General features: G+C 34.7%; 2 protein-coding genes across 6 annotated transcripts in view; one reads left to right on the top strand and one right to left on the bottom strand.

Annotated features, from left to right (window-relative positions):
* Positions 1–367: 367 nt before the first annotated feature.
* LOC122832107 lies at positions 368–11,148 on the bottom strand. 2 transcript variants are annotated; one of them, XM_044118526.1, is made up of 8 exons: positions 11,011–11,148; positions 7,589–7,614; positions 6,205–6,272; positions 5,086–5,403; positions 4,307–4,594; positions 2,013–2,138; positions 1,853–1,877; positions 368–1,643 (listed from the first exon to the last, which is right to left on the bottom strand). In XM_044118526.1, the coding sequence occupies exons 1-8, from the start codon at positions 11,098–11,100 to the stop codon at positions 1,595–1,597; spliced, it is 990 nt and encodes a 329-aa protein (XP_043974461.1). In that variant the 5' UTR covers positions 11,101–11,148; the 3' UTR covers positions 368–1,594. The 2 variants fall into 2 exon arrangements, with proteins under 2 accessions (XP_043974461.1, XP_043974460.1); XM_044118525.1 differs by having other exon boundaries at positions 2,001–2,138.
* A 10,808-nt stretch (positions 11,149–21,956) lies between these two features.
* Positions 21,957–25,572, top strand: part of LOC122832108 (cytoplasmic dynein 2 heavy chain 1) — a 101,008-nt gene continuing 97,392 nt past the window's right edge. For 3 of the 4 annotated variants that reach the window (XM_044118529.1, XM_044118528.1, XM_044118530.1), the window contains exons 1-6: positions 21,974–22,081; positions 23,339–23,542; positions 23,668–23,841; positions 24,239–24,377; positions 24,926–25,044; positions 25,299–25,443. In XM_044118529.1, the coding sequence (XP_043974464.1) occupies positions 23,360–23,542; positions 23,668–23,841; positions 24,239–24,377; positions 24,926–25,044; positions 25,299–25,443 (760 nt within the window). In that variant the 5' untranslated portion in view covers positions 21,974–22,081; positions 23,339–23,359. Of the gene's footprint in view, positions 22,082–23,338; positions 23,543–23,667; positions 23,842–24,238; positions 24,378–24,925; positions 25,045–25,298; positions 25,444–25,572 lie in introns of all 4 variants that reach the window. The other variant, XM_044118527.1, reaches the window with a different exon arrangement.

Genomic DNA, 25,572 nt, shown 5'->3' on the forward strand with positions numbered 1-25,572 from the left:
TTTTTCATCCTTAACAATTTTAAGCTTAATAACTGCTTGTCCTGTTTGCATATCCAGCTGAGCAGTAAATCTCTGCAGCTCTCCCAAGGTCAGCATGGACCATTTGCCTGCTTCTCTGACTGTTACTCTCCTTGTCCAGCCAGTCAGATTGGGCAGATAATAATGTCATGGCAAATTTGTGGCTATGGCATTATTTTTACATTTTCATATGATAGATTGAGCAGTGGACAATTACATTTGGAAATTGTTTAATGACCCAACCCTACTTTAAAACTGATCTGCAGCTTTTTCCCAAGCCTATCTGCTGCGTTCCTTGGTTATGATGGTGTTGGTTCACTGAAAGGCTGACTATATAATACTTGCACACTGCACATTTCACATTTTTATTTGCTTTTTAACGATGTAATATGTTCATCACGCTTCACAGTTATGCACTAAATCGTCTAGTTTGGTTACATAAAATCACACTAAATTGTTTCTTTTATTGTGGCACCACAGTAACCGCTTTAGTGTCAGAACAGTGCACAATTTTTCTCTCAAAATTCTAAATTTTTTAAATACAGACATATGCAAACGAGGTACAACATTTGTTTCCCCAGCATTATTAAAACTTAAATACATAGTTTATTTATTTTCTTATACATGTCAATACAAAAAAAAATCTCATCACATAGAAAAAAAACAACAAAAAAACAGAAGTGTCCCTGAAGAGAACTGTGATGCACATTTTAGGGAAATGAAAGCAGCTTTTTGAAGCTGTCTGGTAATTCAGAGCACAGGGGGAAACCAGACAGCTCCTCTCCCTAAACTGCATAAGCAGAGTAAACATTATATTGTTATCATAAAAAAGAGAGACACAATAACTTAAACATCTCATGATAGTCCAACATATATGGTTACTTTCTTTTACATAAAAATGGGAACCCCAGAAAATCTCAAAGTTTATTTAAAAAGAAAAAAGTTCTGATTTTATAAATATTGCACTTTACTGGAACTGGTACAATAACGTCACAGAGCACATAACTGTGCAAACAAAATACTGACATCAAGACCTGAACAGTTCCTTCAGGCTACTAGTCTTGCTGGTACAAAGCACACCGTTTTTATAAATAAAAAAATATAATTATTTTCTTTTTGTTGAATGATTTATAATAGTATAAAATGTTCGCTTAAGAGTGCTGAGACATCAGTACATTCAAAACCAGATTTGCAAATGTGACTGTAGAGCAGTCATTCCAGCAAAACTCAGTGCAACAAAGGAGTCTTCATGAGGCTCAGTTTTACTTCTCGTCTTCGGTAGAAGTTTCCATTCGACGATCTTTTGCATTGTGCGCTGAGAGCACAATGAGCCACGCCCCATCGGAAATGTCATTTCTTTGGAAAGTTAACCACTTTGGTTTGATGACGCACAATTTGATCCAGTTAAATGTAAATACTTCCTTCTGCTCTGAGAGCATACTGTCACTCCCTGGTGAATCAGAGGATCGGTGGGCATTCAGGCACCGGCTTCAAGTCACATGCGTTTGACTGACAAATAGCTTAGGTCCCATATTCCAGGACATTTGAGCTGCAGTTCAAATGTTCTTGCAGATATTCATGATCCCACTGGCTCTCCTCCTATATTATTTAGAACTATGACCTCCCTGGATGGTAGAAAATACAACAGAAGGAAAAGGAAGGAAACAAACAAACATTAGTGAACATTGTGAGTGAGTCCCATCCTGGTTGGTAGACAGGTCATGTTGCAAATAATGTCATAAGCTTTTTGTCATCAGTATGTCTACTTCGGTACAATCATTTTATATGACCAAATAATTGTATTATGGGTGTATTTAAATAAACCAATACTCACTCTACATTGTTTTGTTCTACTGGCCCTAGAGAAAAAAACAAAAAAAAACAGTAGAACAGACAATGAGTTTCCTTTTTGGATATTATAGTGGGTCAAAGAGGTGTTTGTGCAAATACGTGTTAAACTTTTAAGATTTCATGAGAAATACCTTTGTCAGTACCTGTTGTTCTGTTCGTCCACCACCAAAACAAAATCAGGCCAATCGCCAAAAAAGAACAAATAACAATTGCAACTATCACGGCAATGCTGAATTGGTAAGGTGGGTCTGGAGGGACCTTAGAAGAACCTTCAGAAAAAAAACAAATAAATATTAGAGTCTGAAATGTGTTCTGAAAAGTCATCTTTAAGTGCAAGTCTGGAACCTTTGTATTTTTTTTTTTTTTGGGCCAATTAGTCAGCTTCCACAAAAAGAGAAAAACATTCCAAGTGTGGGGTTTTTATGTAAAATATGTCCTGCTTCAAAACCCAAGTGAAGGGAGTTATTACAAAATAATGGGGACACACATTGTAATCTCAGCTGAGGAAGTCAGGGCTCAAAAGCTTCATAAGTGCTTCTATGCTTTTCTACAAAACATGGTGCTAAAAGGAGAGTATGCCCCCTAATAAAATTAGGAAATAAAGGATGAGTAAATTGTTGGGGCTCACTGTGGTGTATTTCTACAGCTACTGATCTTATACACTTTTATATTCACTTATGGTTTTGTCAACACTGAACAGCAGATTCAGTTCTCTGAAAAACCCAACTGAAACTGTCCATACTGAACTAAAACAAGATCTAATCATGACCTAAACTAGGCTTAAGATCCTTTAGGGGAGAACGTGTTTTTGACATAGATATCCTAGCTAATCATTTATATCTATTTTTAAAGAGGAAGGCATATCTTCCCCCAGGTTCGTGATCTGAGAGATCAAAAAACAAATCAGCAGTTTAAACTCAACCAAGCTTTAATAAAATGCAAACGATGTCTTTCGGAGATCAGACAGAAAAATTGCATACAAAGATTGAGTCAGATCTGGTATACATTCTGATTACTCAATTATATAGATATAAGCCACACCTTCAGCTGCAAACAAACTGTTTTTCTGGAATATTACTTCTCCGCCTGCTTGCATAACTAGTGATTTCAGATATGTTTAACAGTTTTGGTTTCATGATTCATACTTCCTAATTAGTTATTTCAGAGATTTTGTAGCAAAACTTGGAATCACATTCTATCTGATTCGGTTGAGCTGACCAGCGCAGGAATGTCTGCACATAATCCAGAAAAACAGCAGAGCCGTGACATTATATTATTAAAACAGATCATATTCAGTTAATCAATATAAGCTTCAATATCTGCTGACCAACATATTGCAATAAAAGAATAAATGTAATTCCATATAGAAATAAAAGACAAAATGCAATCCCATGCTATTTCTATTGATACTACAATTTATATCTGAAACTTAAGTATATTAATGCATTTATTGTAATTATCCAGCATGTAAGACACATATTTTAGCTCTTTTAAGCGCCTTCCAAAATTTTGTGCTCTTCAATAGTTTCACACTTTGTCATGAGACACTCAAATAAGTGAAATTATTTATTTGCAATTTTATGGTTGAGCAACAAAAAGCAATGTATAATCTTGAAGCTCAAATCAAAACAAAGCGTCATTTAAGACAAATAAACACAATAATATCCTCAGTAAGTAGTGTAACCATTTGCATTCATTACCCTCTAGTCAACACTTTGTATCATCACCTGTCACTGCATTTACAGCTGTAAGGCTTTTTTAGGTATGTCTCTAACAACTTATCTTGAGTCTTATTTGTACAAAACAGCTCAAACTCAGTCAGATTGTTTAAAGATTGTCTGTTGCATCTATCAAGAAATTGATGATTGGATTTTTGACTGGATTTACGTCAGACCTTTTGGCTAACACATTCAATCCTATGAGTATATTTAATCTAAACAATTCCATTGTAGCCACTTTAAGAGTTTTTGTCCTGTTTGAGGGTGAACCTCAATCTCGTCATTTTTTCCTATGGGATGTCCTGAGTTAGGCTCATTCTCATAGTGGCTGACTATTGTTTTTCATACTCTTACGTAAGCAGTTTTGTCTTGGTAGGGTTGCATTTGTGCCATACATTTAGTGGGGAAATATGCCTGGTTTCAGTTTTTGTCCTGAAAGCTGAAACATTCTGTGTTGCATCTTTTTGGAATTCTCCAACATAAATCTGTACAAAGCTGGTTTGACTGCTGAGACGGCCAAACTACCTCCTCTCAGTCCAAAAGAAGACACTTTTCCAGTAAGATTATGCAAAAACCTCCCACACATATCCCATAAAAAAAATAATCAAATGTACAGAGGAATTTTCATTAGTTACTCACTTCCTAAAACTTGCCAAGTGACTAAAAGTGGAAGACAGGGTAGAGAAAATAACTCACTGTCCTGTTTCAATAGGACTTACACACTGAGACGGTCTCTGAGGTGAACCGGTCCACGGAGCAGGATACCTTCACTTCATCAACAGAGCAGTTAAAATTTGCGGTGCTGGAGATGCTAACCAACTCTTCTCTGGGAGGACTTTCGTCGTTTAAGACAATCTTCCACATTTCCCCGTTGTTATTTCCAGGAACATTCCACTTCATCTGTTTTCCTGGTAACCCGTTATGTGAGCGACATGTCACATTACATTCTGATGGGATGCCGCTTTCTTCTTTACATTTGACTGTGATTTCAGGCTTACTGAAGAAAGCTGCAAGAATGGCAGATGATGAGAACGTGAGGTTGTCAAACAAATTAAACTAAAGCTTTTGTTTTATTATAATCATGAATATACATTATTTATGAGGATGAAATGTCACAAAATCAAGAATTGGAAATACTGGTTTATGCTTTTATGTGAAACATTTCATAGAGTTTGTATTCAAAAAAAAAGAAAAGAAAAAAAATTAAAAGAAAAAATGAAAGGAAAAGTCCTCTTTAAAACAGATAATGCTCAATTCTCACTTAAAAACACATTCCCTACTCCTCAAAAAGTCCCTATATCTTTCTAAAGAATAGACAATAAAATAAAGGCTCAGCCATTGTTCCAGGGGTCAGTAGATAACAGTTCACCTATCCTGACAGCCCACCTCCAAGATTTGGTTTGATAGATTCCAGGTTCATCCCCACCATCAAGAGTGAAACATAAATACATAAAATAAGCAACCGTGAGACAGACATTAATGTTAAAAACTTGCCTACCTGTGACGTTAAGATACATCTGGATCTCGACGGGATCTTCACTTACAGCACCTATATACCTATAAAAACATTGGTATTGCCCACTGTCAGATAGGTTTAGTCTACTGATGTGCATCCGTTTGTGGTTTTGATCCATTTCTGTGTTTGGAAGTTGATTTTTAAGAGGTTTTGAAAAATGATATCCATTACAGAAAATGGAATCTCCATTAACAACTTTTTGAAAGTACAGGAACTGCAGTGGCGATTCTTGTGCTACAGGGCAGTAGAAGGTGACATTTCCTCCAACCACCCCATGGTACACAGTTGGATGAGAATGTCCTGAAAAATTAAACAAACAAAAAAGGAAATTATCAAATATTTCTTTCATAAAACTCTGCATTGAAAATTATCAAAAATGTTAAACAATAAAAAGCATTCTCTTGTGACTAAGCCTTTATTCATTAAGGTTTTGTGTGGGTGTGGGACATTTTGATAAAGTTTTGATGACTAATTAGATTAATCTCAGTTACTCTTAAGTTTTTGTTTTATTTCTTTTGGAAAATTCCTGTCCAGGCAGGGTCCCCAAAAAGTGTTTTACAAGCTAAAGCTTCCTGAATGGGAAATTGATAGTGTTATGAGCTCACTTTGTGTCATTAGCTGTCATATATATTTTGCTTTTGAAAAAAACTATGCTTGAATGAAAGTGTAAGAGACATTTCGGATAAGAAACATAACACTTTACTCATTTACTCCGTAGGACCTCACTCCTCCACCATGTCTTTACTTTCTGTTTTAATATTATCCCTTGGTACAGATCTACATGCTCCAACTTGCCTGTCACTATTTTGCTGGCACTCCTGAATTTCCCAACCGATGAAAAATAACAGTTGCTTCTATTTTACCTTAAGAAATTCTTTAACCAAAGCACCATGACTGTGTCTAATTAGTTTTCCATTTCCATTTTTGAACTATTCAACATATGTCTTTAAAAGGATTAATCCTTTTTCAGCAATTTTGGACAGCTCTTTATTTATTGATTAACATGTAATCTAGTCATTTTAAACTACCAAGCGACATGTTTTATTTAGATGTCTTGCATAAAAAAATGTAAATATCCTTGAGATTCATTAGAATACTCACCAGCATCAGCTGATCCGAGTCCGATTATCGTTACAGCTAGATGAAACAGAAGAAGCAGCCTTGGTTCTCTAGATATATACAGAAAATAGATATATGTATTAAAACATTGTGAACATCAAAAGGTAACAAAAAAAATCACGACTATATCACACATAAAAATCCTCCCCGTTTTGCAAATCCAAATACATGCAAATAGAAGCAGTGAGTCATATTCTTAGAGGTTTCAGAATGTTTCACTAACTGTAAAAATGCTAACTCACAGTCGGTGAGGCATGAGACAAAAACATCAGAATAGTAATGCATGAATATTTAAAATCACTGTATTCTCACCCTTGGGACATTTGGGGACTTTTAGTTGCATGTAATAGTATGATTCAGTATCATAAATTAATTTAATAAGGTTTCCCATAAAAATAATTTTCAATGGCCTGTGTTTGAACAATCTATCAGTATTTATAGTTGAAAAGGTCTTGAGAGATGTATAACCTTTTTCCATGATGACATGACTTTTGTGTTATACCTTGGAAATAAAAAAACTTTTTCTGTTCAGTTCTTAATCTCATTTTTATTCTCATTCATTAGCAAAAATTAATTTTTGAACTTATTTGTATTGATGTCTATTTATATATTTATTATTTGGGTTATTATAACTGACAAATGGTGTGGATTTAATTTTAACAGGCCAGTTGGGAATGTATTCTCATACAAAAACTTTTAAAAATACTTTTTCCAACAACAAATGGAACAACATTTATTCACATTACAGCCTCGCTGCCAAAACACTAATCTATACCTGCACACATTCTCTATTTAATTCAAGTCAGGACTCTGGTTGACCCACTTCAACATGTTCATAACGCTTCAAACCTGAAGAAATGTGGTAAATTAAAAATATGCTTTGAATCTGAATACACCCAGGGTCTAAATAATTTTGTGCTTTGTTAAAAAGTTAGATGAAGTCAGAACACTAGTGCTTGAAACACCTTAACAGCAGATAGTAGTCCACCAATTTGATGACAAATGTACTGTATTATTACAACAAAAATATTGTGGTAATGAAAAAAAATACTACTGAACTTATTAATTCTATGTTTTATCACCTCAGCACATCTACAAGACTTAGCTACATATTTTCACATGACCTGACATCGTAGGGAAATTTTGTTTATATATTTGTAGTGGTTTTCTGATTAGAGTTTATGTTTGCTGTAAATCAGCACTGTGTTTAAGCTTTCATTTTCCAGGAACTCTCACTTCTGCGATGACAAATAGCCATCAAAAGTGTTACACCAGAGATCACATTATTTATGACCATTGAGCAATTGTCTGTGGATGAAACAACATTATCACAGTGACATACTGGTGGAATGTGAGAATGACTTACATAAGAGTGTGGCAAATCCTTGATGCCTGGTGAAACAAAAACACAAGTTAACCCCGCAAGACGACAGATTATTGTCTGGTTACACAGGACAAGCTAAATCTAGTTATAAACAAACAGGTTGTGTTTATCTACGAGCTTTTACAAATTACAATGACTTAAAATAATAAAAGAGTAAATATTGGGATTTTTCAGGTACATCTATACAGTGTTCAATTAATTCTAAAGTTTTTAGTCATACATTTCAGATAAAAAAATTTTTTATCTGAAATGTATGACATATCCCTGATGATTCTTATGTGGGGAGTTCTGGGACTTTTTTTTTTTTTTTTTTTTTTTTTTGTCTTAGCTGTGCTCAGGCACAAGCCAGCATGTCTTCTGCAAACAAACACCCAAGGGGAAGTCCCTGGAGTACAGACGGACTTTGTTTGAAAGTGCAAAGCCAGTATTACTGGAAACGATTAAATTGTGGACAAGGTACCTTCAAAGCTAATATCTTCATACCAAATAGCCTATTTTTGCATCTCGCTTCTCTGAAGAGGAAACAGTGGTTTGATTAAACCTGTGGTTACTTAATAAACTTTGATTAGAGCTAGAATATTAAATTGTTGAAGAGGAAATGCATTTGTTCTCCACCATTTTCCTGGTAGATGCTTTAACTCAGGAAATTCCCAAACAAAAAGTTACCTCCTGTTTATTTAGGGTTTAGATTATGAAAACTTGAAGCAGGACAAATCAAGATAAAGTTGATATCAATTGCTGCTCCTGACATGCATTTGTCTAATTACTCTGCTCCAAATGCTTCAAAACAGCTACTACACTCAGCAGAGCAATGTAAAGATAAGCTCCTAAACTGTTAAGAAGAAACCAAGAGAAGAGGGAATTCCCAGGTGCTAGATAATTTCTCTGTGGACCGCAGACAATAAGTTTAGTATTGGTATAATTGACATTAACTGGAATGTGACAGCAATATTTAGAGCAATATATATGAACAACAGGTGATATTGTTCACATTATTTTACCATGGTAGATGTCTAATTTAATTCCAACACACTGTGTCTAGGTCAGCCTGGCTATCATGAACGCTTTGGTTTCTTTCCAAATTGTATCAGTGAGCTGTTGCCTTTGTATTCTCGGTTTCTGATTACACTCTTTATAGGGTATAGTTATTGATTCACACAACTAAAAAATCTTTTTACATGGGTTTCATGTCTAGAGTAAACAGTTTGTTTCAGAGGTTGGTTTCATTTCGCTGTGGTTAGAAAAAAAATACCTGGTGCATTACTTGGCATTGCTTAGAGATGTTCTCAGTAAAGGCGAATGAGTCTTGTGGCTTATGGTATGTAGCATACGTCATATCAGTATAGGGGTGACAACATGAAAAGGGAAAATAAAACATTGAAATACTTAAGATGTGATGGCCTTCGTAATAACACACCTGTTACTTTTCTTTTACTTAAAGGAGGTCTAAGTATACATGTGTTAACATACAATACAAACTATTGGGAGACTTCTTTAATCTAAATGCTTACTGGATAAGAAGTTGGGAAATTTCAACTGAGCATTGTTTAAAAAAATTTAAGCAGCTTATACGGTTACAATAAAAAAATGACTTGCAACATATTCCAGAGATTGTCATTTTGAATTATACAACTTGATCAGATTTCTCTATTAAGGGGTGAAATAAGATGGAGGCTATGGTCAGATTTATGCTACAACATAAGCCTAATCATGCAAGAAATTTCTCTGATGTTGAGAGCTGTAATGGCGATTGGAATATTTCTTTTTGCATGTTGCTTGCCTGGTCAGTGGGACTTTGTGTCACCTGCATGATGGGAGGACACTGAATGACTGATTGAGAAGATGAGAGAGTTCCTCTCATGCAGTGGGTACAGCAAAATTTGTAATGAACCAATTATTTTGCTATTTTCAGAATTATTATACGTAATAACAATACAAAAAAAAAGATCGTTTTTCAACCGGACAGTAGCCAGTTAATTTCTTTGTATTGGAAAACTAACTGGGTATGCTGAGTAATCTAACTCTGTAAAGTTAAACCTATTATTAACACTAACTGTTTGATCTCAATGTATTTTCACTGTAAAGGAATTATGTCTTATTCAATGCTGTAATTTTACCTTATGTTGTTTGAGCATCTGAAATCCCTTAGTATCATTTTTCAATTTCCAGTGTGCTATTTTAGCTTTTGTGGAATGTGAAAGTCAGTAAAGCAAAGAAAGGGACTTGATCAGTTCATATCTGACATCCAATTTCATAAAGCAGTTTTTTTATTACCAATAATCTGAAAATATGCAGGTTGAAAATCTTTGAATTGTGCAGGGATTAACTAACATATTCTATTCTAACTTCTTATTCTCTATTAAAGAAAACTTTCTCCTCATGTAAGAGATTACTTATAGAAATGTTTAATCAGAGGATAAAGATTAGAATTTAAGACAGTGAACAAACTAACATAAAGTTTAAGTATGAAGCAATATGATTATACAGTACATCATCTATCATGGTTTTAAAGTTGCGACATCTGATAGTACCGTAGAAGATCGTAGTTAGTGATCCCAATTAAAGATTAGAGCTAATTAAGCTACTATGTAAGAGAATTTGTTTATGACTTCTGCTTTTTCTCATTACAAAGCGATGACATCACAACGAAACTGTCTGGGAATTTCCACATGGTGCAGGACCTCACCTTGTTGAACTGCTTTGGAAAAACACAGGCTTTCAGGATTGATCCTGAAACTGAATCAATCCCACTCAACTAATTCAGTGTAGTCAACAAAAGTTTTATGTATTTTTAAGAGGCAGTCAAGCATTTCTAGATAAATGTAAACAGAGCAGCAAAAAGTTTAATTTAGTGACTGTTAAAAATAACAGAATCTAAAGGAGTAGATCATTAGTTTGTTCTAAACTAAGGAACATGTTCAGCAAATAACATGTCCTCAACATGTTATTTGCTCAAATAAAGCTTAATTAAGCAAATTAAGCTTAATTAATCAGCGACACACACGGATACACACACCGGAAGGGATAAGAAGACACCTTCTTGTTTTGTTTTTTTCTTTTCCCATGTGTCTTCATTTTAAAGCAAATCATTCTAGTACAGAACATTTGTCAACCACAAAAACTGCACTTTATATGGAAGTAGGAGACAGAAACACAGGCACAAAATACATCTCTAACAGACTTGATATAAACAGCGCTGCTGAAAGTTAAGCTCTATCTCCAACTGCTGCCAGTCTGGCATGACGTATTTGTTTACAATGAACTTTATGTTACTGACTTCCTATCTTACATCAACACGGAAGGAAGTAATCGTCCTTATCACTAAACAACACACTTTGTGAAATTCAAAATTAATAAAAGTTGCTCTTATTTCAGAGGAGAGTAAGATAAAAGACTTAGCCTACCATGACTTTATCTTGTCTTGTTCGCTGCGCGGGCGCTGTCTGTGCGCGGCGTAATGCGTCTCTGCCTTTTAAGCATGAGGGCGGGGTCATACTCTGAGGTAGTTTCCTTTTCTCTCTAGTCGCAGTGAATCAGTTTACCTAGAAGAAATTAGTTATACTGTGAAAAAAATGTGTTTATACTGAGTATATCTAAATATCTGTATCTGCTTCAATTGCAACAAAGTTCATTGAAGTGGAAAAGGTGGCTGAATTAACCCTTTATCAGACTGCGCAATTTTCTCTTTAGCAAGATCACCTTTTCAGTAAGCTAGAAAGTGAAAATCCAACAAGCCAGAAAATGTTTCTTATACTTTAACATGCAATAAAATTAGAATTTACTTAAATAGTTTTATTAAGACCTATAATCTGAGTGTCTTCTATAAATGGACAACATAATATGTTGGTTACAATATTGTCAACAAAGATTTTCCATTCTATTTGAAATGTTGAAATAACATCTTAACTCAAGCACAACTTTTATTGAAACTGTGCTTATAAAAATTTGCTCATGTTTTTCTCAATCGCAGCTCTCAGTTGCAGTAATCATAAAAACACTTTTTTACACCTCTTGAATATTTTAACATTTTATCAAGTTACACACAAGCTTCCTTGTATTTCATTGGGATTTTATGTGATAAATCAAAACAATGTACCACATAATTTTAAGGACTGAGAAAACAGAACATGATTATCGCGTTGCTTTATGAATAACAACATGAACACTGTGGCATGCATTTATATTCAGCTAACTTTACTCTAATAACCTTAAATGAAATTCATTGCAATTTCTTTTTTTTCAAATGTCACCTTGCTCCAACAGTTATTTCACTTTTATATAATTTAATTTTAGCTGTTCTGTGAAGCCTAGAGAGGTTTGTTAGAGAGCATCAGTAAAGAAACAGTCGTGGTATCTGAACGCAGAAAGAGTACAGTTCTAATAGAGACCCACCAAACCATTTATGTTCATCTAAACTGAGAAGCCAGCAAAGAAGACAATAGATCAGAAAAGCGGTTGGGAGGCTCATTATAATGCTGGATGAGCTGTAAATATCCAAAGCTCAGGTGTTTCAGTCTGTTGACTTTATAACTATTTACACAAACTTTAAATAGTTTGTTGATTATTGGTGCACTTCAACAAGTCATTGTTAAAGCCATAGGAGATCATCTTTGGAGTTTGCCACAGGAAGTCTATGGTACAAAGCAAAACAGTGGATGAAGGTGCTCTGATCGGACGAGACCACAAACAGGAATGTATGCAAACCACCATGTGTGATGGAAAGCTAAATTTGCATATCACCCTGAAAACACCATAATCAAAGTTAAATATGTTTGGAGCCACACTGTGTTGTGGGGAAGATTTTCTTCTGCAGTGTTACATAGGTTGGTCTGAGGCAATAAAACTGAGGTGGAGATTAGGGTGATGATTCACCATTCAGCAAGACAGTGATATTTAACAATAAGCCTGAGCTAGTATGAAAGGATAAAAAAAAAAAAAAAAAAATTATGCATTAGAATAGATCAGTCAAAGTTCAGGCCTTTGCTACAAAAAAAACAAACAAAAAAACAAAACACTTCTCATGTATTATTTCCTTCTTGCTTCATAATTCTTCCTGATAATCCTAACATGCAACACAATGAGGTTTGTGATGGTAGCACAAAAAAATGTAAAACATTCAAGAAGATTTACAAGCCATTACATCTCAACCCTTGTCAGTGTATTTATTATAAGACTAAATATATAACTTTCACTTGCTTTATGCTTCCAGAAAGTGAAGGGGATTCTTCCAGTTGATGGTAAATCCTTAAACATTAGGGATGTGTGATTGCGTGTGTGTGTGTGTGTGTGCGGGGGTGTGCGTGAAACAGTGTGTAATTGTGTGATGGATTCCCTGAACTTTTGCCTTTACCGCCAGACTGGTCTGCCTTTGACATTTACCTCAGTGGTTGAACAGAAATACTAGATCCTCCACAGCTGCCTTGTCATAACGTATCTGTCATGAACCACAGAGTTTCACATTCACGTTTTGTTCTTTGCTGATTTCTATGCCATTTAAGAACTTACTTCTGTCTTTTATACAGCTTAAGGTTCTTTGTAAAAATATCTCCACCACTTTTTGTTAAGGGGGTACTTATGTTTAAGCTTGGTCCCCCATATTTAGCTCTTTAGGAATCTCATTGGCCCATCTTAGTGTTTTCTTTACTACTCCAAATTTCCTGTTGGACTAAGGAGGCAAAGGCTTGGTAGCACAAGGGGATTGTCTTGGGATGAGTAGTCACTCTCCTACAGGACCAAGTTGCTGCTGACAGACTTCCCACAAGAAGTCACATGACCTTTTCAGCACTGCTTTGTTTCCCAAAAGCATCAGAATGAAGAAACAAGGAGTTCCAGGGATTTTCCATGAATGAAAACTCACTCTAGCACTCCCTGATGAAGAGTAACAGTATTCCTGATACCTCCAACAGCCTGATAATGTAAAAACATCGGAATCCCATTTTCTTCTCTTTAGATTATGCAATATGTCATAAATGAATAAGGAATTTCGCTTCACCAACATATATGCAGGTTCAAAACAACAAGATGTCAGTAGGGAATAGCAGATGAAGTCCTTTTGCTGACTCCCTAGAGTGACACAATACTTCAAATGCAAGAATTAATCAATCTAATCTATCAGTTTCACCTGGGTCACTACAGTTGTCATAGAAGAGGAAGAATTTGTCTTAAACAAAATGTTGATGGATCTCAAGATGGTCATGCAAACCAGCCCTCAATGTAATACAGAGAGGGATGTTATTATAATATAAAACTCTGTTACCTTTGAACTTTAAGTATTATATTAAATAAGGGGCAGTTAAAAACCAGGATGAAAGTTAATGGGAAACTGTTTGTAAATGAAACATACCTTGCACAACATTTCTAAGGAGGATTAAATCAATGTTACTAAAACATATTCTGGTCATCATATTTCTGACACGTCGGCCCAGTAAATAGAAAGTAGAGAACAGCAGACAGTGTGTGGGTGAAGAGGTCTCAGATTACATTTACTGTACTTGTATAAGGAAATAGATTCTCACCCTGAAGGTGTTTCTTTGGTAGCTGTTTAATTAAGCTACTATTTATTTTCTGTCCCTAAAATTAAAGCCAGGGTTTAGGTGGAAATTAAAGAAGCACTTGTTGGGGAGGAGGGGTGGAATCTGCAAGTTCCCTTTTCTAAAACTGCAGACACAGTAAGTTCACTCTGCATGTAGGATTTTTCTGTCTTTTATTTAAGAATAGCCTTAGAAGTGTCCTTTAACAATGTGTGTGTTTGTCCATTTTTCTTTTCAAAACACAAGGTGAGAAATACACCTTTGTGATTTTTTTTTTGTTTTCTCTCATTTTAAGAGGTTTTTACATATCCAGCATGTAAATTGGTAGAAGATGAGCTTCATGTCAACTTGCACAAAAGGTTTTTGACATCTTGAAAATGCTGCACATTAAAGTGCAATAGAGATTTACACAATATCATGAAATCAAAGTTCAGATCTGAAAGGAGCCATGAAAGATGTAGTTATGTAGATTTTGATGATGTAATACAACAATGTCCAATATCAAGAAAATAATAAAATGATAGCAAGATGAAGACAGATGCCCTGAAGTGTAGATAGTGATTTTTTTTGTTTCCTACACAGGACATTTAAAACAAGTGAGACAGGGGTACTGGTAGTACAGTGACTTAGCTATAGTCAGACTATGTTTCCACTTGGCAGCCTGAAGTAGGTCCTGTTAAATTGTATTGTTTCTCTTTCCTTACCAACTCATAATAAGACAAGGGGAATATACTTGCATTTTCTTTTCTTATCTGCTTGGGGGACCAAAGTTTATCGTGTCATATAGCACAGCTCTTTGGATCGTATGTTAGGTAAAAGAATATGGTTATATTCAACACTAGTAAAGCTTAACATCTTGGTGTCAAAAATTCTCTATAGCAGCCTGTTTTGACCCTTTTGAGCACATTTTCCATTAGCAGCATTCATGACGGAGAGAACAGGAGACCCATCTGAACCATCTTCATCTTCAGTGTAACCTGGACCTGCACTGGTAAGGTATTCACAACGCAATGAAGTTATTCTCAGACAACTGTTGCTGGTATGGATTCAACATTGTAAGTAAGTTGGTTAAAAAAAGGAAAGACGAATGACTTTAAGACATTTAACAAGCATTATCAAAAGTTGTGAGAGTGTAGCACTCAACAGCCAAAAGATGAAGATTCTTTAAGCTGCAGCTGTGATCAAATTAAACTTGCTTGCTGGTATAGTCAGCATTCACGTATGGAAGGATATGATGTTACTACATATCAATAACTTAGTAAACTGGAGTTGGCTACACAGGAAAACGCATTCCCTGTGTTAATGATGAAATATTTAGCTTTTGAGAACTGAAACTGAGTTTATTTTCCATCGGATTGTTTTGTGTACAGCTCAGCACACACCCAGCCACATGATTTTAAAAATAAAACAAACATTTTATTGCACTAACATAATCTAACACTGGATGGATTAGACACATAACAGGCCAAAAACCTTTAGGTAATTTACTCAGTGGGGGTTGTGGAGGGATCCAGAAATAAAAAAAAAATTATTAAAAAGTGACTGGTGACACAAATAATTAGAATAAACCAATTAGGTGTTGCCTTTTTAAAGTAGATAAAAGTGTCTAGGCACATTTAAAAAGTAGTCCATGGAATTTTTTTTCCCCCATTGCTATAAAGATGGATAAAATTTATTTTAACAACCTTATCTATTTCTTTATTAAGATTTAACTGTGTTCTGTCCAGGCAGACAGAATGGTGAGTCTATACCAAACCTTACAGCAGGGTTCACAACTATATATTTTCTGAGGTGCATGTAGACACATCATAGCTGCTATGCCAGGGGAGGAAACCAAAAGTGTAGGGGAAACCAGCAGGACACCAGCAGTCGAGGCAAACTGAAAAGAAATGTTTATCTTGCTATTTTGCACGTTGAGGAAGACGGCATTGGACAGATGACAGAAAACTAAAGTTAGTTTCTATCCTTTCACCACAAATATGAACATGTCAAATTTTCTAGACATACAGGGACTTTTACTTGAACTGTGCAATCAAGGCTGATCAACTAAGCATTTTGGTAACAATCACCACAGGTGTAGCTGACATGAAACAATGAGGGATTCATGTGGAAAGTACCACATGTCCTCTGTTAAATATGACAGAAGATCTGAGATGATTTGGACTCTCCCAAAGGCCCACAGGTATCTATACCTTGTTAACCAACAGACCAATAACATTTAGTCTGATCTTCACTGGTGTTTTAAGAACAGAACATAAAATGGCTCACTGTGCAATAAAGGAACTGCCTGGTGTACAGTACATGATACCTTGTCTTAGCCTGTTGGGAATCAAATATAAAACAGAGAGCAAACACTTATGAGCAATTAGTTGCTTGAAGACAGCAACTTGTTCTTTTTCTCAATTGTGAAAAATGCATTCTCCACATTCCTAGAAAGGAAATACTGCCAACAAATCATTTACTGCTTTGCCAAGACTAAATGAGTTCAGTTATTCCTCTGACATACAGTCTGTCTGTATGCATAATAGTATGCAAATAAACTAGATTGATTGATTGATTTATTTATTGATTGATTGATTATTTGTAACTGCTGGAACATCAACTTCTCTTGTTGTTGACCAACTGTAATTGATTATTTGGTCAAATAGTTTTATTTGTATTAAGTTAAATGTATTTTAATACAAAAATTAATTGTCATTTTTCTGTTTACCTGTTTCCATGACTCTTGTTTGTTTTCTTACTGATAGGGAAAAGAAAGCAAATAACTAATGCTGATCAACAAGATTCAGTACTGCTACCTTTTTCCACATCATTCTCTGGTAATGAAAGTGATATTAAATCAACTACGTTTCTATTTAGTTAGAAGAATGTTTGAATCCAACTCAGAATCAAACAAATACATCCTCTATTGACCATTTCTAATTTGTTCTAGAATAGAAGGTGTAGTAGCAGCATTAAGGCATGAAGGTTTGTAAAAGAAAATAAGTATTTAAAAAACAAACAAAACAAAAATACATTAAAACTAATACATTGTGTAGCAATAACGATTTTATTGCATTAAAATAATGCATAGTTAGCAGAATGGAATTTAAAATGTGCCACGTGTATATTTATGCACTGAATGGCAACAGATGTGATGAATAAAAACTCTACAAATAACAGAGATGTGCAATAACAGAAATGCAGGGATCAATAAAACAGTTATTGATTAGGAGTTATAGAGTCAAAGGAATTATCTGAGGAATCTTTTAACTATTTATGATGATGTTAACTTTTTCCGTTTTGCTGTGAATATTCTGTAAACTCTGCATTCTGCTGTCAGTCTTGGCCAGCATTCTCTTGCAAACGAGATTTTTAATCCCAATGAGATTTTTCTGGGTAATAAAGGTTAAGGATAATAAGAACAGCTCCTACAAGGAAGGATCTCCTATGATGTTTCTTTGTGCACTTAGGATGCAGCAGTCTGTCACAGACGGAGCTCTCCAGTTCATTAACTGCTTCATACCATGTTCTCCTGCAGGGATATTGGTCATATCAAATCCCATGTCTAATCAGTCACATGTAGGCTACTTCTTTCCCCTTTTTAATGAATTGTTTCATTTCCTCTGTAAGGCAGGTCTGCACTGTTGGCACTTTCCAGTGAATCATGAATAAAGTTGCTTGTTGACAACTTTGCTTTTAAAGGCCAGGGTATTCCAAATAACCACAACATCCTGTTTAGATGGATTGTGTTACAGTTGAATCTGAATTAATGAAAAACAGGCAGTTTAATGCACTTATACTAAAAAAAAAAAATCAGTAGACTCTCCCCTGGGTTATCTGTAAAACGCTGTGCCAAAGCATGACCTTTAAAGTTAAAGTTATAGTTTGGTCGATCTTAACTCAGATGTCAGAATGTAATTAACTCTGTCACAAACTAGTGTTACTTTAACTTTAGTCTCTTGACAGAAGCACAAATAGATTCATTTCTATTTGCAGTGCTGTCTGAATTGCCACAATGCATTCACAAGTATTGTGAAACTTATTTATTTATTTATTATTATTATATTCTTATCATCATTATATCCATGACTCTTGATGTCCACAACTCATTGTCTTTATTTACCAAGGAGTTTTATAAACAGCAATGACCAACAAAACAAACATAAAATTCGAGGCTAAACAAATCTGGATTGGTTATAAAGATCTAAAATAAACACATGTGAGATTTGAAGGTCTGAGGAAATAGGCTTGTTCAATAAAGTCTTTTAACAGCAGCAGGGGATTTTACTCATAAGTGTGAGTAAAATCACATGTGTGAGTTAACAAGCACACTAAATACACTAGAAGCCTTTAGACCTGATCATCATCAGGATTGACTAGTTCCAGCAAATTGCATTGTGATAATGAGGAGGCGCTGAAGACAGGCATTATTATAAACTGCTTTCAATTTCTTGAAAAGAATCTTATGATTAATATAAAAACCAATAAAAAGGGAACTAATATATGATAAATTGCTTACTCAATGTAATAGTATAGAAAAAAAATAGACAACCTTAACAAAGATGAGCCAAAAACACATCAAAGGTCTTTATTGCCTGCAGGTATATCAAAAAAGTCAAATCAATAGAGCTAATGCAGACAATTCAAAATTAGAGAAATGTGAGCTGTTTTTCATCAAAAGAGGGTTAAGCCTCTTACAGCTCTTAGAAAGCATGACTGCATAATCCAGTTATCATAAATTATTGATTTTATGGATGACAAATAATAAATTAAAAAATATGTACCTAATTATTCATGTCACATAAAAGGAATAAATAAATACTCGGTGTAGGTAGCACATAGATTTATTACCCAAAGTTGAATAATTGCGTACAGATTACAATGGGCTGTTCTGATGGAGCTCTGTGGTTAAGTTTGCGGTTTATATTAACGTTTGGTTGGTGTCTTCACTTGACCCCTTGTGACCTGGTCTCACTTCCTCACTTTATGTGCATTTTAAGTCAGAGCCTGCGTCATGAAGCCAGCTTACTGGTGCAGGAATTTCAGTGAAGACTTTTTAGTCGTAAGTAAAAATGGCAGTGTGGATTTGCCCACTAAAATGAAACATCTAAAAAGAATGATCACATCCTGAAACAGAAAATAACAGACTACCATGAAACATGCACATTACGGTACTCTCACTGTCAGACACTCACAGTATTAAGAGTGTGAAACTGTCCTGTGTGTGATTTTTGTACTTTGAAATAGGATTAATTGTCTAATGGCTTTATTGGTCTAAAAAAGATAGAAAACTGTGAGCACATCTGCAGCACAGCCTGTAAGACACTTCAAAATGTCAGGAGAGCTTAAATAAACTAATGTCAAACTTATTTATAAAGCACATAAGTGTCAGAAGTGCTGTACAATAACCTCCCAAAATATTTATATTTAAAATAAAAATGAAACTTTTTTAAAAAAAGCATACAAAAACAAAAAGATAAAGAAATACGATCAAAAATAAATTCAGCAAAAGCAGTCACCACTTCTTACTGAACAGATCCATGATGATTCCACAAAACATCTGTAAAACTTAATAATCACACCATTCCATGTGATATAATCTTTGTTAAAATCTATAGCAAACAGCCACAGCACAAATGCATGGTCATTTAATTCATGATTAGCAACAGATATGTAACTGTTAACCATCTCTAAGGCAGGTATGTAAAACTACTTTTCATTTCTGGCAACATCAAGATCTTGAATGTCCTAAAAAGAGCCAGCTGTGGCAAAATCTATTGATAAAATTATCCTTTAACACAGTGTTAAAATATAAATTAAATCTCTGCATTTAATAAGAGGGCCTTTAAAATAAGAAGAAAATTATAGACTTCTACACTGTTTGTTTAAAAGACTTAAAATAATGTCATTTTATGTAATTATTTTATGAATGAGTCTTCTGTAGTGAATGATGCTGAGGATTAGAACACATTTGATCAGATTGTTGGGTAGCATTAATTTAAGATAATTTTATGATAATTTATGTTGCTAATATATGTCCTATTATAAAATCAGTAGTGTATATAAAGTGCTTCAGGCTAAAACATCACTGACCTGAGCAATAAAATTGATTTCACTTTAAAATAAATATGACACTCAGCAGCTGTCGGAGGCTGACAGACATGTAGCAGCATGAAAGACTCTGTAGCCAGCAGCTTGGTGACAAGTTAGATATTAGAGAAATTATTGAAATTAATGTGTTTTTACTGAAAAATAAGCCATTTATATCCCTCTTTTTTCAAATGCTAATCAGCAGGATATTATTAAATGAACAAATAAATTATGGCCTTTTACAGCTCTTTCTGTTTATTGAACACATAAATAACTATTTGCACACATAGTAGTTTATGATTAATTGGACTCCTATAAAACTAGGCTGGTTTATAGAGATGGTGACTTAACCTTCTCAGTTTCTATTGACACTGTTTGTTTACTGATTAACTTGATACACCATTTGTGGCCTTTATTCAATTCTAGCTTCACAGGAAGAAGGGCAGAGCGAAAAGAGGAAGACATGTAGCAAATAGCCCAGGGCCGGGAATCAAACCGGGGACAACCGCATTAAGATATGTAGCTTCTGTGCATGGTGCACCTGCTCTACCACTGAGCTATCTGGTGCCTCACTTGATTCTTTTTATGTGGACATGCATTCATGTATCTTGAGTGAGAAATCTGCAGGTACAAAAGATATTAAGAGTACAGTAAAACCCCTTTTGTTTGATTTCAGTGAATTCAGACGCATTAGTCAGCCAAACGTGGTTCTAAAGACTAAAACCAGTTATAGGTCACATAAACAGATCGGGTACAGATGAGGGAAAAACCCACAATAGTATTTTGCCATTTTTACTTTCTCATGTGTAAAACTCATAATTTGCTGGGAATCAAAATATGCATCCATGCTTGGATGCCAACATATTATCAAATATGATTAATAACTTATTATTAAAGTTAGTTCCTTTAGTTAAATTGGGACACTTCTAGTTTTCTTGAATTATTAGCCAAACCTTTCAGTCTGTTATGGCAGAGTAAATTCAAGGTTACAAAGAACACATACCTTTCAGGGAAAGTAAGTTGTGAAGATATTTAAAGCATTATAAGCAAAATACTACTACTACTACTACTACTACTACTACTACTACTACTACTACTACTACTACTACTACTACTACTACTACTACAACTACTACTACTACTACTACTACTACTAATAATAATGATAATAATAATAATAATAATAATAATAATAATAATAATAATAATAATAATAATAATAATAATAATAATAATAATAATAATAATAATAATAATAATAATAATAAACATTTCTTAAACTTTGTCCATCTCAGAGAGCAATGCTTAATTTATCTCCCAAACATAATCTGTCAAGTCTTTATTGTCTACTAAAACTGATTGGGCTGAACTAGAACATTAAAGAGTTCCATGGTAACTCTAGAGGAGTTGCATATTCAGAGTTTAGAAGGGAAAATCTTTGGATATGATACGTGTGAATTATGTACTTCCTAAATCTGACCTTCACAGAGGAAGAAATAACCTATTATTGAAAGAAAGATGTTCAAAGTTACTAAAATGACAATAGCATTAAACGGAAGTCTATTTTCAATGCTACTAAAGTAAACTGGAAGGACTACACTCGCAGACCACGACCAGTAAATATTAATAAAAAAGAAAAAGAACAAACCGAAACCCAGCAAACAGGAGAGCCCTTCTCCTCAGCTGCGCACCCGCCTTACGTAAAAAATGTTAGTAAATTTGCTTAGTGTCACGTGGTACAACGTGTCGTAGTTGCTACCTAGTAACCACGCCAGCATTGAGAAAAGCTCTGTTGGCAACATTGTAGCGCATAGCGTCTAACCAAGAACTTAATTCTCAAAAGCTGCGATAGCACAACGGTTACAGGTTAAAGGTAAATACAAGTAAAATTTTCTCGTGTTGCTAACAAGTTGCAATTACCCTTGCTTATTGCTACGATGAATGTTTATTTCCAAGACAACAGCTAACGTTAGCTAGTACTTTTGCGTTAGCTATCCATGCAGATCTATTGCTTTGCCTTAATAACAGCCTAGTGACTTAGTTACCGTTTAAACCTACTGGTGAAAACAGAAAAAAAAAATCACAACTTTGTAGTAAATATTAATAGTGAAATGTACTGTTAAACAATAATATTTTTGTGCTTCTAATGTTTTCTCTTTCGATGTGAAGGGAATCATGGTTACTGATTTAACATATAGACCGTTAGTGCAGTTCGTTTATTTCGAGGTGTTTAACCTCGAAAAAGTGAAGGGTATTACGATGCGTGGACATCTGATGCAAGATCCATTCTATTAGTCAGTAGTGTACAGATTTTTAAAATACCTCAGAGAAATCCTTGCCCTCCATAAAGTGAGTGGATCTAGGATTGAGAGTGGGAAAAAAAGCACAACATCTTTGGCTCTTTTAAACTGTGGTACCTTTGCTGATACCTGGACCATTACATCATAAACATACTCACATTGAGAAAACCAGCAGAATGAAAGTGTTCTCTCTAGTTTTTACTTTTTGGTAGGTTACAAGGATACATGTAGAAATGTGTCTGGTGAGAGCTTGAAATCATACAGTGCAAGAGTGTATTAGTTTTTGTTTGGTTGTAAATTAACACTGATGTTAAAGTCTTTTGTACTATTGCTTTGAAATGATTGTTAAGATGACTGTTAAGATTTTGGTATTCACTGAAGTGAAACTTGTAAAAGGTTTGAGCATCATGGTTATAAACAGTTAGTTTGAACTGAACAATATATTGGCTCAGAATTATAATTGCAATATCAATCAGTACAATATTGCCATTGTAAATTACTGCTAGGATGCAATAGGTCATTGCATATTATGTTTTGGATGACATGGATAAAAAAACAAAAAAAAAAAAAAACGGCCTGTAATATTCTATGCATACTGGAAAAGCTTTTACAGCCCTCACTTCTCACACCTGATCAACGTGTTTAATGTTTAAGTTTAGGGGCATTTTGAAGCGACAATATTGTAGTTTCATGTTTTACTAATATTTTGTTTCCCCTATATAATATATGAATTCCTATCTTCCACATTTGGCAGGGGACTTCCTATCTAATCCTAATCCTGTCTTTCAGACAGAGTGACTGTGTTAATGTTTTTGCTTTGTCATTATTAGTTTGCAACATTGAGCTGAAAAATGCCCCTTGGTCCAGAGGATCCTCGAAAAAAGTTTGTCCTGGCCACAGCTGGAAACTTCTATGGTGTAAAACCTTCGTCATCCCTGGCTGACAACCAAGAGCTGAATAACTTCTTGGATGATGGAAATGAATTTATCTTGTCCTTTACCAGAAATAATAATGAGCTTCACTTGTCGAATAAGGTAACACACAAAATGCAGCAGAAAATATCTACAGAAGTAAAAATTTATAAAGCCAACATAGTAACAAATATTTAATTTGATGATTTAATGAATTTACATGTTTCTTACCATTTGTTTAAAATCAGATTGAGTCTTCGGGGAACAGCAAAGAGAAGGTGTTGGTATTCTTCAAATTGCATCCCACTGTGATCACAGAAGACAACCTTCACAGGAGCCTCCTGGTGTCCTCCATGTTGGAATCTCCCATCACCACCCTCTATCAGGCTGTAAAGCAGGTCTTTGCACCTGTACTGCTTCAGGTTAGCCTTTTTAGATGCATTTTTCATTTAGAAAAATGCATAGACTGTTGCAGGATAAATTCTTGTTGATCATGGAGTCAGGTAAAAAAAAATCTCAGCATGCAAAAAAATAATTGTTTGATTGCGTTTTGAGACATGTACCATTTAAAACAAATCCTTCCTGGCTGAGCAAAAGATAATCTTTCTGTATGCAAGTCCATCCATCCATCCATCCATCCATCCATCCATCCATCCATCCATCCATCCATTTTCTGTTCACCCTCTTCCCTTAGTGGGATTGCGAGGGGTGAATGCAAGTACATACAGTATATGAGTAAATTTTCTTACATTTTGGTCTTCTGTAGGAGTAAAGCTTGGCATGTTTGTTTTTTTCTTACAAATCCTTGTATTCTTCAAGGATGAGCGCTGGCGCTCAGCTTTCGACCCTAAACTCGCAAGTCTGCTAAATGAGCTGGAAGCTGGCCTGGGCTCTGTGGTCCGCCAGTCAGGAGATAAACCTTCTGCCATGAAGGGCCGCACAGAAGATGATGTCCTGGGTATGTTCTTATGTAAACTATTTAAAGAAATATAGTGATCAAGGTAACAGCTCCTTTATGGTTAAAGAGGTACTTTAACCCTTTTGGGGCAAAATGTAATGAATACCCATCTGCATAATGTTTGCAGATATTAATATTTAATATTAAGATTTATTTATACTCCAATTTAATATTCAGCTAGACACCCACAATTTCTGTTATATTTCTCTTAAGGAAGCAAAAAGTACATTTCTCACAGCAATAGATGAGAGATAAGTTAGTCATTTGGTAAGTTTATATCCAAAAAATTATCTAAAAAATGTAAATGATAAATTGATTCTTAAAAACTGCTGATCAAATAAAACTTGGTTGTCTGCAATATACTGCACACCTTCAATAATATTTTCAGTAATGGCAAGCACTCAAAGAAATGATCTCCAAAAAACAGAAAGCTTTACTGTATTCAAATTTAATGAAGTATACAAAGAGAAAAATATCAATTTGTTAATATTAAATTGTTTTGATGATTATTTTTGTTTGATATTTTATTATTTTAACACTTGATGCAGGAATCCTGACCCCCAGTGATGAGTTCCAATTTTGGGCAAATCTTTCTGAGTCTGCAGAGAAGAGCAGTTTGAGAGAAAGGGCATCGTATTTTACACAACAGTTCAAATCCATACAAAAGGTATGCAGGAGTTTTTTTGGAAATCATACAACAAGCTTACTATTAAGGTAGTAAAACAAATCCATTTAGTGTTTGCTACATGAAACCATTTTCTTTAAGTTGAACGTCTTAAAATGTGAATTGTCTGATTTTAGTACCCATATAAAAACACTGTCGTTAAGGACTATTACTAAGATATTTTTTTTTTATTTAGGAAATAAAATTTTACATGGTGTGTGTGTGTGTGTGCGTGTGTGTGTGTGTGTGTCCACCAGGAATACGTTGGTCTTGACAGTTTGTCCATGTCAGATGTCATGGATCTAGTGGAACAGAGTAAAGATAGTCTCGATGATGTTTGGAGACAGACAGATTTCCAGCCGTTTCCAGAGCTGCGGATGATCCGGCTAATGGACGTCATTGGTGGGAGTCTCCTTGAAATACATGAACCAAAACAAGGAACTAAAAACATTTTTTGCTGATGTTGTATTTTTTTTTTTGTAAAGCAAAATTATATCTTAGTGTGTTTATATTTAGTCAAATGAACCACTC

This window comes from Gambusia affinis, linkage group LG06 (assembly GCF_019740435.1).
Source record: "Gambusia affinis linkage group LG06, SWU_Gaff_1.0, whole genome shotgun sequence".
NCBI lineage: Eukaryota > Metazoa > Chordata > Actinopteri > Cyprinodontiformes > Poeciliidae > Gambusia > Gambusia affinis.